The 15,733-nt window shown below is 41.8% G+C and overlaps 1 protein-coding gene across 1 annotated transcript in view; it reads left to right on the plus strand.

Annotated features, from left to right (window-relative positions):
- THSD7B (thrombospondin type 1 domain containing 7B) overlaps positions 1–13,329 on the plus strand; it is a 314,098-nt gene extending 300,769 nt beyond the window's left edge. Inside the window, exons 23-29 of the mRNA XM_065637807.1 lie at positions 3,964–4,123; positions 4,462–4,635; positions 4,726–4,821; positions 5,893–5,975; positions 7,537–7,729; positions 11,264–11,351; positions 13,089–13,329. Of these exons, the coding sequence (XP_065493879.1) occupies positions 3,964–4,123; positions 4,462–4,635; positions 4,726–4,821; positions 5,893–5,975; positions 7,537–7,729; positions 11,264–11,351; positions 13,089–13,170 (876 nt within the window). The 3' untranslated portion in view covers positions 13,171–13,329. The remainder of the gene's footprint in view (positions 1–3,963; positions 4,124–4,461; positions 4,636–4,725; positions 4,822–5,892; positions 5,976–7,536; positions 7,730–11,263; positions 11,352–13,088) is intronic.
- The last annotated feature ends 2,404 nt before the right edge of the window (positions 13,330–15,733 follow it).

The following is a 15,733-nucleotide window of genomic DNA, read 5'->3' on the forward strand; positions in this document are numbered from 1 at the left end:
CAAGATCAGAGAAACAGAAATATATTTTCTATCATGAAGGACGACTCATTGCAATGAGGAATATAGTCCTTGTATGTACTGTGCTCAGTATTTATTCATGTGTAAGATAAACATAGCAAAATGATAACATCAGCTGATATTTTGTGGAGCTAACATAAGCAGATTCTGTTAAACATTAGGGAAGAGACCTTCAACAGTAGGAGCTAACAGAGCTGATAAAAGAATTAGTAGGGAAGCTGAATTAATGCCCTGGCAAACTCCAGATAAATAACACATCGTGCAGATTAAAAGTGTGTGCATCCAGTGCCCAGCTAAATTTCGGCTCAGAGCAAGTAATCACAGCCTTCCCTAGCCCAGATATCGTCCCGTGCTTTCAGTGAGATAGAGCCCGCTTCTCTCCTTAAATTAGTGTGATGTAGTTTCTCTACCCTTTGCTTTGTTTTGGAGAGGAGCCATTTTATTCGTGTTTGCTTCTCTTTAATGAGGTGCTTAGGAATTAAATGTAGTTCTTAAATACAGGATGATTTATTCCTGTGCTTTACTGGAAAAGAAGCTTAAGCTTACTTTCTAAAGAAAGCTTGCAGAAGTCCTGTTTTACAGGATGCTTTGTGAAATAAGGTAAACGCATCCTATGGTGTGACCAAAATGCATTTTGTGGAAGTGTCTTCCTGTGATAATATAAACAGGACAATTAATTATAAGGCTGAAATATTTTGCCTTGTATTACGAGATAACTGAGACTGCATTTCTTAATTGTAGAAGGACTATGTTATGCTAACTTGACTTCATGTGAATAATTAGAGGTGTCTGCATGTTTAGAAATAAAGCCCACTAAGTGTTCTGTACTGCTGATTTTCACGGTACAGAAATCTGTGCGTTGCTCTCCGGGTAATTACACATGTCACAGGCACACCTCTGGCAGACATGGGGATGCAGACTTGGAAAATGGTCAACACACCTAATCTTAAAGGGTTTCATTACATTAATCATTTTCCTACTGGAGTTGAAGTGGTTTACCCTGATTAGGAAAAAAAAACCAAAATTAACAGTGGCTGACACTGTTCATAATTTTTCCATTAAAGGAATATAAGGGAAGTAGCCAGACATTATCAAGTGCTAGCTGCCTAACATTCTTAAGAAGACTAAGGACCCATCCTTGCTAAAGTGTTTTAAAATAACTCCCTTAAATGTGATCACACAACGCTTCCTCATTAAAGAAAACTTTACCTGATTAAATGCTCATCAGCTCATGAAAGCTTTGCCCAATCAACTCTTTACCTAAAATCATTGTGAACGCGCATGAACCCCAGTAAAAGCTGAAAGGGGAAGACTTTTGAAAGCACATCTGGGCAAAGCATCTCACTAGGACTGTTTTCTTTTGTATTGTTAGTGTGTTATATGTGGAAAATATCAGAGGGTGACATGAGAGAAGGTTTGTGCAGATACTGTTGGCATGTTGGTCAATTCAAAGCATTCCTGGCTGGCAAAACACAGTCCTGGTGTAAACCTGCTCCTTATTTTACGGGTGGTGGGTTGGGGTGAGAGGCTCGGTGCAGGTGCTCCGGGAGGGGCCTGGACCTCCAGGCTGTATTTAGGGAACCCAGGGTGGGTTCTGAATCCTCTAGAGGGTCAGAGTAGAGATTTTTGCAGCCAAATGGAGGGAATCCCCTCTGGAAGTCAAATCCCTGCATGATTTCTGCCGGGAGCTCGTGACTCGAAAGGCAAATCCTGGTTCTGGGCAAACCTCAGGTGATCACATCTTCCAGGGAAGAGTATTTAAAATACAGATTTGATCCCCTGAGCTTTGAATATGTGATCATCTCCTTGGCAGTTCTTCTCTGATTAGCAGCTATTCCCTGCATCCTCAGCGTGCCATTCCTGCAGCGAACTTCCACTGATTCCGCACCTATTAATTACATCTTCAAATGTATAATTTGGGGGACATGAATAATTTTTAAGATGATAAGGAAGTTAATGCAGTGCTCCTGCATTGCTTATGACCTTGCCAAATATACCAAAAACTATTGCACTCCTTAAATGACAGGATGACATTTTATGTTTGAAATGTGTTCAATTGGTTGTAAAAATACACTGCTGGTCTTGAAAGAAAGCACACGAAGGGAAGGCACTGTTAAAAAAGTGAACCTTTGTCTTTGGAATTGTTTGAAAGTCCACAGTTTCTATTTATTTTTTATTCTAAACATTGGAAAATATGAATGTATTCCAATAGTACATGAGAGAAGAATTAAGAAAGTTGCTTTGAAGTGTGTGGACTTTTATAGTGGTGACTGCTGTACCAAAAAATGTATTGTTTTCACCTATGATTTATACCTCTGTATTCATATAAATATTTCTCTAGTGATATGCCTATAAATACTAACATTTATGCAAGAATAAGTATCTTTTTAAAAACTTCTTTTTGTCCTTTCAGTATTCTTTAGTGGTTCCTTGAGCTGCTTTGAGCTGGAAATACACTGCAGTTTGATTAGTGCCCATTTCCCCTGAGAATTTTCTCCACATCGTCTTCTGTTTCCACCAGCCATCTCTAAGAGCTCTAACCCAGTTGACAGCTGCATGAGTTATTCACACACCATTAATCTCACACCACAATAGAGGTTTCAGCGGTGAAACAGTAATTTAGAACAGTAAGTTACATACTGGCTAAAGCGAAACACCATGTTAAAAATTTGAAATCTGGCTGCACGTATTAAATCTGCACTAATACTTCTCTCAGACACTTTTGATTAGCAACTGGTCTAAATCCAGCTAGTTATGCTTTTATTTCCATTTCATTGTGCATCTGCAACAGAAGGGATGGAGAGAATGAAAAAGCTCCCAGGTGTGTGCGGGAGCCGTTCCTGCAGCAAACACACCGCGGAATGAATGCTCTCGGTAGGGGCCGTTCTGTTCTGCAGATGAAGTCCATTATTTTAAGAGAATCCACTGCCAAGTGATCCAAAGGGGCGCTTCCCTTGGTTATATGAAAGCAATATTTCATCCTTCTTCTTGAGTTTTATTTCCTGAATTTTGCCATTTCCACAGGGCTTCAAGTGCACATCCGTAAAGCATCACGCAGGTTTCAGGTGTGCACCTCAGACATCGTTGCAGCTCTGTTTTTCAGATGAGAATGAAACAATTCCAGCCTCCAAGAAACAGCCTCAATAGCCTCAGTGCTTCAACTCTTAGAGCATTCTGAGCCCTTGATTGTTGCTTTAGCCAAACAGTATTGATTTTTTGGTAAAGGAAGTCTTCTTCAGCAAGTAGTTTGGTGTATGGCCGTTTCAGAACTGGGCTGACAAGCGTAGGGTGGCTCAGATGAAGCCCCTTGTTGTTTATTCACATGGGGCTCAGTGCTAACAGGGTGCGCCTGACTTGAGATGATGTTTCTGTAGAGTATGTGACACAAGTTGGTGACCTCTGTCCACTGCAGAACCAATAGTTCCCTTTAAGAAACTGCACAAACACCTTCGTGCACAATAACCCTTGCAGCCCAATTAAGTGTGCTGGAGGATTTTTACTGTTGCAGGGTTTAACCCATGGAAGTGGTCCTGTTTGGCTGTGTCCTCAAAGGAGGTGAGTGGAAGTGTCTGTTCCTTAGGGGCAGGCTCTGCCCTTGGCTTCTTTAGAGAAACCAAAAATTTCTGTATTCATGTAACTGGGCACTAATGAGGAATAAGTAAATTCACTGGCTCTAGTAAAAGGCATGAAGGACTGATCCAAATGGTACCCAACCCTTCTACAAATTTGGTTACAATGCGCTTTTCTGTGTGGCTCTGCCCCTGCCTCTGAGCTTGTGTAGAGATGTTTACAGAGAAGATCTCCTGTGTTCCCATAACTGTGGATAGTATTGCAGTCCAAAGAATGAATTTATATGTTTGAAGTCTTTTTAGGTGTAATCGACTGTGTTCTGTCATCTGCTAACATCAGCAATGTGTGTCTCTGTTCCTTTCTATCATTTTGTAGGGTGGACAGTGTGGAGAAGGATTGCAAGTCCGCAACCTCACGTGTGTAGTACATGATGCATCTGTTTCTGCTACGTCCAAACCAGTAGAAAATGCATTATGTGGTGAGCTGCCATTGAAAGAGAGTGTGCTGCAGTTACCGTGCTCTGTGCCTTGCCCAGGTAAAGTCTTTGGAAAGTCACGGTGCGTTTCTGCCTGTGATAGCTGTCTGGGATGGAGATGCTTCTGTAGCTCTGAGCACTGTCAGCTGTCGTAGTAAGAATTCGTACTTCAGCGGATCAGGGAAAAGCTCAGTCTGCTGTTTGTAGAGCACCTGAAAAAGACTTCTGTTTTTTTGAGAAAATGAGATTCCCCATGAAGCAGAAAGTCTGAATATTGCATACCACTGGGTGGTAAACTGAGGATATTTCACTATTAAAGCTGTTGTATGGTTAGATTGTCCTTATCCTTTAAGGCTGATTCCTTTCAAAAACCTGTGATTTATTCTTTCAACTTGCAGGTGACTGCCACCTGACAGAATGGTCAGAGTGGAGCTCTTGCGAGCTCACCTGCGTCAATGGCAGGAGCTTCGAAACAACGGGGCATCAGTCCCGATCCAGGGCCTTTATCGTTCAGTCTCCCAAGAACCAGGAGAGCTGCTCCGGACAAGCGATGCAAACACGGCCTTGCTCAGGTAGTGTCGGCAGAGCGCTGCTTCCTCCCATTCAAGAGTTTTATTCTGATTTTGTTGCAAGGTTAAGACTAACTGCTATTGATATTGCAGGAGGGAAGTGTTATGACTACCTGTGGAAAACCAGCCTTTGGCAAGACAACGAACGCACCGTGTGGTGTCAGCGCTCAGATGGAATAAATGTCACAGGTATGTCCATAAATTGCCATGCATGATTATGAATGAAAAGTCTCATCTGGGTTTTTCTTCTTCTGCATCAGTTGCTCAGAGGGAAGGTGGAAATCCTTCCTAGCTCCTCCAGGATTTCAGTTCAGATTTGTGTGTAGGAAAGACAGATGGGAGCTCCCCAGCCTTGCTGTCAGGTCAGCATCACACATGTATTACTTGAGAGTATTTGGGCGAGTTACCCCTACTGTTGGGTTGGTCATGGGAAGAAATGAGTGTACATGCGCTAAAAAGGCCTCCTGGGCTGGCTTGCACAGCTGTTAGTGCAACCTTCCTGTGACTGTGGAGAACAGAAGAGAATATCACATGTGTGGTAGAGAGCCCAGGTTCTGTACCTTTTCTTCCGTTCAACACACAGGAATCTCAAATCGCTCCAACTGTGAGGTTCCTGCTGCTACCGTGACCTACAAATTCTGCCTGCACAGGATGAAAAGGGAAATTCATGGTCAGCACTTTGAAGCAAAGGCAGTAGGGCTTGTACATTCATAGGATCTCTCTCAGTATGCACAGGGTGAATGAGGAGAGAGTAGAAATGAAAATGCAGATGTCCTTATCTAGTTCTATTTATAATGACTAGATAAGATAATAACAAAAGTTGTATGTGCAAAGGTTGCTGAGTAGTTAAGAACTCGTTAACATGTTTTTATTCCTATAGAAGCACAGACTTCCCCAAGTGAGGATGGGCAAAGGCGTTATGTGGATTATGTCTTCTTATGTAGATAAGGCATTAATGAGGACACAGAAGATCTGCATCTAATTCTCGATTCCGTTCCCAACTTCCTATGTGGCCTGTGGCAAATTGCTTAAATCTGCGTATCTCTGTTCTCCATTAACAAGATGGCTATGATAATAATTCCCTGCCTTGTTAAGTTAAATTAATTAATGCAATGCCTACAGATATTATGCTAATGTGCTCAATAGACTAGTATTTAACTATATAAAATAAGCAAGCAAGTGTTTCTTACAGTATGGCGATGCAAGTCAAAAAATATTTTAAAACATGCCCTTGAAGGCACTAAGTATTTTCTCTTCCAGGAGGGTGTGCTCTTCGGACGAAACCTGCCGAAGTTCGGCACTGCAGCCCGCCGTGCAGCAAACCGTTCTCCTACTGCACACAGGTAGTTGGTCGCTGCAGAATATGGTTGAGAGATGAACACGGCAAAATCTGTTCAATTAGCTTGAGTACCTTAAACGAATTCCAGGACCTAGAAAATAGTTTAGTGTGTCCATGGTACCACCTTGAGGACGTTGGGGGAATTTCGTTCTGAAAGGAAACCATAAACCTGCACAAACGAGTGACGGGGTATTTATGTGGCATTACAAGTTTGGGTTTGTTCTGTGGAGGGGCTTTGGAACCTCTTGGGTTACTTTTCATTGAATGCTATTGTACTGTCCTTAGAAAATGGACTGTTTAAAACTTCTGTAAAAGCAGAGATAAAAGAGTATGTCCTTTCCTCCTCCATGGGCACAGAAGGCCCCTGTGAGTGTAGGGAAGCTGTAGCACGTGATCCCACCATCCCCATACTGCCTTCTAAAGCAAAACCTGGAACTGAGCTGTTTTGCTGACATGTTGAGCATCTGCAACACTTGCTGAATCCTGGAGCCTCTGCCACTTCTTTGCCTCTGAGCAAACATGAGCCCAGAGGTTACAAATGTCCCTTCCTGCAGTACCCAACTCCAGAGTAAGAGCTTCCCAAAATGCTTTATCCATGTCAGTACTGTCATGGAGAATAAAACCCAGAACCCTTAAAGTTTCCAGGAGCAGGCGGGGTTTTGAAAATAGCCTCTACAGCTCTCAGCTTCAGCTGAGGAATTACCATTGTAAATTAGCTCCTGGGCAGCTGAGTGTGGATGAAAGGACAGTTGTGAGAGTGCTCAGAGCCTACGGGAACATAAAATGGGTGGTAATCATGAATTTATTAGCTATACAAACTCTCAAGACTTCACCTTTTGTCAAAAAAAAGCCCAGGATCACATCTGTCAACAAGTGGGGGATGTTGTAGCAACAAAATCAATGTCAAAAGTCAAATTCTTATCGCAGAGATTGTAAATCAGTTGCCTGTTTGGATGGTAACTGAGGGTATCAGACCCTCAGACAGGCATTGTAATTATAATTAGCAAAGAAAAGCAATCTAAAAAAGCTGTTTTAAAGTAGAAATCCAGAAAATGGAGTATCTATTTAGCAAACCACAGACTTCTAAGAAACCTCTTGAAGAAAAAGCTTAAACTGATCCAGGGCAGTGAATGTTTGGTTGTAAGAGAGAAAGCTGCATTTCAGAGAGCCCTTTGTCATACCGGAGTGGAAACAGGAGGGCAAGGTTTGGGTGTGAAGTGGGATTGTTTCTTGTTCGTCTCCTCTAATGCCCAACGGGGTCAGTGGGAAAACTGTTATTGACAAAAGGAGTTTGGATCAAGCCATAGATGCCTGTTAGGATGAAAATGTTGCCATGTTGGGCTTCTCTGTCATTACCAACTCTTTTTCAACCAATTCCCAAAATATATTTTGGCTTTTTGAGCTGAAATGGGTTTGCAGGCACCACTTCCTAGTTTGTTTGGTTTGGTGGTGAACTTGCATGTGCAGGATATACCTTGCAGTTTTTTCATGGTTTGCCTACATTTTGCACTGTTCTGCGAGAGGATACTATTTGATTTAATACTGAGTTCCCTTTTATCACCTAGAGAGGAGTCTGCGGTTGTGAGCGAGGATACACAGAAATAATGAGATCAAATGGTTTCCTGGATTACTGCATGAAGGTACCAGGTTTAGAAGATAAGAAAGCTGATGTTAAGACCATTGCTGGAAAAAATAAACCTGTCAACTCAAAAATGCACGACATTTTCAAAGGATGGTCTGTTCAACCTTTTAATCCAGGTGAAAAACTTAAATATGAATGGAATAAATTGTCTTTACAACGTTTCTGTAGAAGAAAGGTACAAGCTTTGTAGATCATAACATCAGAGATTGTGTCTGGGAGCTGCAGAGCAGCCTTCCAGTTTCTAACTCGTCTTGCCGTCTTTCATTCCATTGTGCCTATGCAGACTAATCACAAGCTCTTCTGTTGAGAGATAGCAAAGGCGGAACAAAGCAATATTATTTTGCAAAAGTATACTCGTGTATGATTTGGGGGGAGGGGGTGCTTAGGACTATTATCTGATGATGTTTCTAGAAGTAATCTGTTTGGGCCGGGAAAGATATTGATCACTAGAGCTTCAGAAGATTCAGAGCAGAAAGTACTTAAGATTTCATTACAGAAAACATTGGTTGTTTCTGGCCAGATTTCAAAAGTATGTGAAAAAAAACAGGGTAGAAAGTATAGAGTTTAAAGCGTTGAAGTTAAGACTTTTTAAAAAAGCCCAAAACACAAAAAGCAGGCGAGCTGCTGTGCCCATGCAGAGCATCGCGAGCGGATCTTTGACTTCCACACCGTAAGTGCTTCCCAGTTGGAACTGCATAGTGGATGAGTCCAGACTGGTCCACAGGACTGGTGCTGTACCTGTGGTAGCTGATTACTGTTTTGACTGTTATTTTGCAAGATTAATTTATTCAAAATAAATTTCTAAAATGCAAATAGGATTTTAAAATGGGAGGCAAAGGTGTCAGGCACATCAAGTTTAACTGAAATGCATTAGTTCTCCCCATATTTTAAAATAGTGGCAGTACAGTCTTCCCCCTCTTCTGTTACCTGAACGTTGCATTTGTTTCCTATTAGTTTATAATGAACACAAGACTTTAGAAAACATATAACAAAAGGTTCTGTTATGGGATTCAGGGAGCCATAATTCTGTCTGATATATGTGATCACACTTTGAATGTTACATTTCCATATTTGATTTGCATACAGTAGTTAACCTTTGCATTGACAGTCTCCAAGCTAATAGAGCTTGGCCTGAAGCCTTTGAAATTTGGCTGGTTTTTGATCAAACCCATCATCCAGAAGCCCACGCAGTTCACCAGCAGTTCGAGCCACAGGTTTGGGGTTAATTGCCTTTTTGTCAGCATCCATGGCCCTCTGTAGACTGTCTTACTTAGGTGTCATCTCTTCAGCTGGTACCTTTACAGGGTTAGAAAAAGGGAGAGAGGTGTAGGTGGATGCTGCAATCCTCTCTTTTTAAATCCGTTTTTGAGGCTGCAGCCCTGAAAGCTTCTGGTGGGCTTGACCTCAGTGCAGCATCTGTGAGCCAGTTCTCCCCCAGGGACTACAAGACAGAAATAGGGACTAAGGAGCTTTTACAGAACATGACGTTATTTAATTTTAGGGCAGAAATGTTATGGAAACAATATATGGGAAAGGAATAAACGTGTTCCCGTGTGTGCTAAGTGTGTCACCAACCCCATGGCATCCTGCAGGTAACTCTTCAGTCTGAATGTGCCCTTCAGACCCCAGCTCGAGCTGATGCTCTTCAAATCACTCCCCTTTGTCTGACTTCTTGACAAAATATGTAATTACTCCCCTAGAACAGGCTCCCAGGCTTACTAGTCTGGGGATTTGCAATAATTACTGCTTGCTGAGCCAGAAAACCGCTGTTACCTACTAGTTACGCTCTTGATAGCAGGTCTGTGGTGAACGCTGCATGTATGGATGGCATTTACCACCCTTCAATACCACAGTCCTTGACATTTGTGTATGTCTAAGGACTTACATATGTCAGTAAAAGTATATATGCCTTTCTCCAGTTAATCTGTGGTTTCCCTTCCCGGTTACAGTTTAGAACACAAATTTTATTACACTTTAATGAGGCTGATGGTTTTTGTTCTTTCAAATGCTCTGCAGGAGTGCACAGAACTGATTTTGAATCAGGCTGTTGTGTTTCTCCTTTCTTCACCACACTTTGGGAGGCCAGAGTTCAGATATAGAAACTTTTTTCAAGTTGAGAGGCAATTTAAATAGTGTTCTTTAAATTGCAGGATGACATGCCCCAATGCCTTTATGTTGGGGATGGAAAGCATAGCTGCCTTCATAGCAGACAAAGCGGGATGCCTTTTTGTGGCTGTGATGGACCCTTTGCAGGACTGTTAAATGTTTCATAGCCATCTCCAGTTGAGAAGGCAAAAATTTCATATCCAGACTTTAGTAAAAAACAAAACAGTCACAAATCTGACGAACAGAGCTGTTCTCACATGAGAGAGAGAAAGAATGGGATGTGATTAAATGTCTCCCTTTGAAAACAAATCATCATTCAAACATGAAATGTAAAATAGGCTTAGCGATTGTCCCGTGAAGTAACTCCCCACTCGCACGACTGAGTTTGAAATGGCTTCTGTCAAACTGTGTGTGTGGGCACAGCGCAGGTTCGTGTTCCTGCCTCCAGTAGGTATTAACAGCTCTGGTGATGTGAATCAGCTCAGACCACTGCTACATGGAAAATATACTATTGCTGCTCCCCACAAGGAAAGCTGTACAGCCAGAACAGAGCAAGAAACAGAAATATTGATCTTTTAAAAATTATTATTATTAATGCAGAACTTAAAGACGTCCAAATTTCATGTTTTGAGGCTTTCTGTCAGATGGAAATGTTTCAAGACTCTCAAGCTCACGTGTGCACAGAGGGGTTCCTGCAAGGGTGACAGGGTGAGACCCTGGCATTGCCACCTGAACAGCCCTGTCAAGGGCTTTGCTGTGTCCTAAACCCTCCTGCTCCCGGGGCACAACTCAAAAGCTCTTGCACAACTTTATCCCTCTTACTGTTACAAAGCACATTCTTGTTTTTATTCTAAGCCAAATTTATTCCCGTTTGTTGCCCAAATGTTTTTCAGCTCTCAGTAGCTTGTTCTCTCCTGCTGCCTGGTGTTTACCCCAATTGACCGCAAGTATTTATGGAGAACAATCCCATCCCTCCTCAGTCCTCTTTTCTTTGGGCTAAACACATTAGGTGTTACCTGCCTTTCTGGCTGCCTCAGCATCGAACTGCCTTTGCCAGAGCAGGCATGGGGTCTCCTGAGCAAGTATTCTGCAATTATCTCCTGCCCCTGCTCCTTTCCCCAGGCAAGTGCCAGCCCAGGTTGTTATTTCTTGTGCTGCACCGAAATCCTGAGCTGCCCATAATGAACTGTGGGAGATGAGCCGGGCGGAGGTTATGAAATAACGGTGCTTTGGAAAACCAAAGCAAAGAGTTCATTTTCAGTTTTCACTGAGGAAAATCTACACTCCTTACCAAAGTTAAGATTTTGTCTTTAAAGTGATTGATTTTACAGGAAATTTTTTTTTTTTTTTTTGCTACCAAAATGTGGGGTATATGGTTTATTCCCAGCCAGTCTTTGCTGTGTTTCCCATCAATGATGCTACTATTAATAATTTTGCTTGTATTTTTTCTCCTTACTTAATCTCTTAAGAATTTGTGTGTTTTAAAATAAAGATTTTTATTCTTTCCTTTTCTTACTCTGTCATTTTTGCTTGTCTTCCAACAGATGGTAAACTGAAGGTGTGGGTATATGGAGTGTCAGCTGGCGGGTTCCTCATCATTGTTTTCCTGATTTTCACATCCTACCTGATGTGGTGAGTATAGCATGTACTTTGTCCTTAAATAAAAGCTACTTTGCTTTTATTTAAACAATGCAAAATATATCACAACGCTCTGTGTTTCAGAGATTTAATCATCAAGGCTTTAGGAGAGGATGGAGCTTGGTTTACTTAACTGCCTTCATTTGGCCACAACCTCAGAGTAGTTTAAAACTCTCCAAATCGTAAATGCTATCCGGTGTAATCATGAAGAAGTGTGGTGGCCATGCAGGGAAAGAATTATTTTTTATTATCAATAGGCCCTTATATTTATTCAGACTGCTGGGATTAGAAAGGGCTTTTTATTGTATTCTTAAAAAAAAATAAAACTGAAAAAAGGCAAGGAGGTTGATTGGATCGAAGAGCTGGCTTCTGCTCAAGGAGGGACTAAATAGAATAGGGGCGTTCAGTTGGAAAATGATGTTTCGCATGGGAATAAAATAGAGATCTATGAAATCATGAATGGAGGAGAAAAGGGCACTAGGGAATTATTTCCCACAATATAAGAAGTAGGAGGCATCTGATGAAATAATCGCTTAAAATAAACAAAAGATTTTATTTTTCGCACAGTGCATTATTACCTTGTGAGGTTTCCACTGCCGAGAACTGTGCATGCCAGGAAGATAAATGGATTTAGAGATGGTATAACAGTTCATGGGAGATTGGGTCTCTTGGTGTTAATTGTGGTTTTCTGGATGTATGCTCCAGCTCAGGAAATCCCTAAACAGGTTTTTGCAGTTGATCCATAGAGTGGAAACATGTCCTGTGTCTAAAGCTGCTGTTACCACTGTTAAAAACAGGGTACTGGGTGTACCGGTCTACACCAGTGTCACTGGTGGGGAGAGTCCGTCCTCCTCCGGAGCAGCGGGGATGCTAGAGCTGGTTTGACAGAGCTCGCGTTGCGCTCTCTGGTTTGATTATTTGGAAAAGCGCTGCCATTGACGCGTCTGGGAGGATCCGAAGGGAGCAGTGACCAGTGTCCGTGTGTCCTGCAGCGCCCACGGCTGTCCCTGAGGACCACGGCCCTGGCCCGGCCTTCCCACCGCTAGCGCTGCAGCTGCCCCGAGCCCCGTCAGGTCAGACAGTCACAGCCATGGCCTGGCAGCGTCTTCGCCCTCTTTCATCCAAAGTCACTTTATTCTCTCTTGGTCCCCCAATTAAAAGCTTAAATAACAGCGTTTGGATTCTGCTTAGGAGTTTCAGCTTTCTTATTTTCCAAGCCATGTAGCGAGTATTTCTCTGTGGCTTCACAGGGGAGCATACAGAGGATTTTTTAAACAACATCATATAGTCCTCCATCACTCAAAGGCTGGTGAGGAAGCGTATTTCTCAATAATAATTATTGTCGCTTCAATACCGTGCCAAAGAAAAAATGAAAATATCCCACTCCTAGACAGTTCATATTTCAATTTTTCTGTGAGGAATTCCTTGTTTTGTCAGCTGTGAGAAGACACGGGAGACAAATATGCTTTATTTCCTCTCCAGATGAAGAGCACAGTTGGCTGCCTGTTTCGGCAGGCTGTGTGTCCGTACCACACACGCAATGGCACTCGAGCAGGTCCGCGTGGTTTTTCTTGGAATTAGTCGCTGTACCGCAGTGTCACCTAGTTGCAAAATGAAATAGCCAACGTGGGAAGTTGATTTTTTTGTTGATGTTGGGGTTTTTTGATGACGTTTCCGAGCTTATTACAGCTTATAGTTCTGTCCCCTGAAATATTTTTCTTTTTCTTGCAGCAAAAAAACAAAGCAGCATCAAAGCACTCCTCCACAGCAGAAGCCTCTAACCTTAGCCTATGATGGAGACATTGATATGTAACATAAAAAAGAAATCCAAATGTAGACATCGACTGCCTTAACTGCTTTATTTTTTGGAACTCTCAGACTTCTCAGTTTTTTGAGGAATCTCCTGATGTGTTATATACCAGGCAGAAGTATTGCAAGCTTAACATTTTGCCACCTCTTTATTAAAAAATAAAAAAGGAATCAAAGACTTGGATCTTATGAAACTTTTCTGAAGAGACCAGAAGATACATCTCTTCCTGTTGAGCAATGGGAATTTAAAAAAAAAAAAAAATCTACATATGTCAAAAGGAATTGGAGAAAAAAAGGCATGACAATCCCGAGGAAAATGTGACATTTATTGTAAATGACAAATTTGACACAGCATCATTATGCACTATATTAGTGCAGCGTTCTTTATTCTTCACATATTTCAGCAATGAGTTTTCTAGTGTTTACATTTCGTTCAAAGACTTTAAAACTGGATCATGTATTTTGAGAAATGCAAGGAAGAATGAGTTAAGTGTCTGAAGTTATCAGGTTTTTTAAAGTTTCTTCCTTCTTATCCTGTTTTCTAGTCTGGAATATGATTTTTCTTCATTTCCACCTACAGGACAGAATAAGGATTGTTTTGAAAAAGCATAGGTGGTTTCTTAACTGAGAATATTTTTTAAAGAGTTGAGTAGATAGGTGTTTTGATGAATGGCTAGAGGATTTGATTGTTTAAAAAGTATTTTAAATTAAATTAAACCATGTAGATACATTATGACCAGTTTAAATTGTTATTCAGTTTAATTAATACAAACTCTGCTTTTGTATTTTAAATTTTCTTATCTGAAATATTTATAAATTCTTTTTTTGGATTTAATTACCTGACCTCATTTAATATACATCAAACACTAATGCAGTTTGTAGAAGGTCTTGCTTTTTTAAATGTTTCAAACCCACTGAAAAGTTACATGTCATGAACATCTGGGAACATTGGAAGAGGGTGTTTATGATAGTGTGTGTCGCAAGTAAGAAAGTGCCATCTTGTGGTATTGACTTGTATTTATAAGCAAAATGCTAAAGAGAGAGAAAATTGCTTCTGGTGTGTTGAATTAAATGTGTGTAAACAACATTCGTTATTAGTCTTCTCTGTGTCTGAGATTGGACTCAGATTTCAAACAATTCTGGCGTGTTTTGTGCAGCAGTGATTAGCGAAAGAAATGTTGTAGACAAGTACAAGTCGAGAGAATAATTGCAGACCTGGAGAACGCTTAGTCTTATTTTTAGCTCAATGGTGCTGCTTATTCCAATTATTAGAAGGAAGAGAAAAAAAAGGATTGTTACCAGCCCAGCACGCGTGCTGCGGTCCTTCTCGATCCACATTTGCTTCAGCGCGATCATCACAAGAGAAGGGTGGAACTAGGGCAGGAGGCAGCGCTTGTCTTGCTGGGTTGCTTTTCACGGCTTTGTGAAGTGATTTGAATGTTACGGTTTCATTGCAAATACGATGGTGTTGCAGGTAGGTTTCCTTCCCCAGGTCAGGATCCCACCCGTGCAGCATTTCTCCCGCAGCATCAAATGGAGACGATATCATGTCATCAAAGTAAGGTCAGAAATGCGCTTTCCTCTCCCCACATTAAAAAAAAAAGCCGGTGGAATTGCCAGGGGAAATTGTCTCACTTATTTGCTGGCCCTGAAGATGTTCAGTTGGTCCCGCTTTCTGCCTTAGAGCTATACCTGTTTATGGTATAAAAAGCAGTAACATCGCGGGCCTAAATCTTGTTTTAACTGAACCTTTGAGTAACATGTATAGATCAAGGGTTACACATGTATAGAGCAAGAGTTACATGGGGAAAAACTATCAGAAAGAATACTGCTGGGTCTTAATATATTTTGTCTGCAGGATACAATATGAGGAGAATGGTACACTCAGAATAAGGAAAGAATAAACTCAAGCACGCTGTTCAAAAAGGCTTGGAGCGGGAAAGTTGGTGGAATAATAAAAAATGACAGCTGCAACGTGTGGTCGCTGCCTTCAACATCAGGGGAAATTACAGTCCAAACTGTGATGTCCAGCACAGGAGATGCGGGACATCATTCCAGGAGATGAGGAGCTCCAGGATCTGGGGTTGTGCTTCTGTTTGGTGGCCTGCATGCAGCCCATGTCCCCACTCATGCTATAGCAACTTGTAAAATAAAATAAAACAGAGGGGAAGGCTCATGGGCTGCTGTGGGAGACAGCGCTGCCAGCCACGTGCCGTGGCTGCTGGCACACACGTGAGCCCCGTGTCCACTCGTGGTCCAGCTTGGACAGCGCGGTGATCCAAATGTCACGATGTAATTGCATGTATTTGATAATTTGGGATCAAATTAAGCTGTGAAATTGAACCAAGGAGCTGGTGGCCCTGCGGGGTCCGTGAGGCGGAGAATGCAGCGTAACACAACAAAAGGGAGTTGGTTGTTTAGACAGATAGCAAGACTATTGCTGTTTGTGAGAGCCCTGCGTACATGTGATGGGAGGGTTGCCTGGCCTCCCAGGGGAGCACCGAAAGGCAATTCCTACCTTTCAGAGTCCAGAACGAGTCATGACATGGAACAGTGATTACTCTCAG

Source organism: Caloenas nicobarica, chromosome 6 (assembly GCF_036013445.1).
Source record: "Caloenas nicobarica isolate bCalNic1 chromosome 6, bCalNic1.hap1, whole genome shotgun sequence".
NCBI lineage: Eukaryota > Metazoa > Chordata > Aves > Columbiformes > Columbidae > Caloenas > Caloenas nicobarica.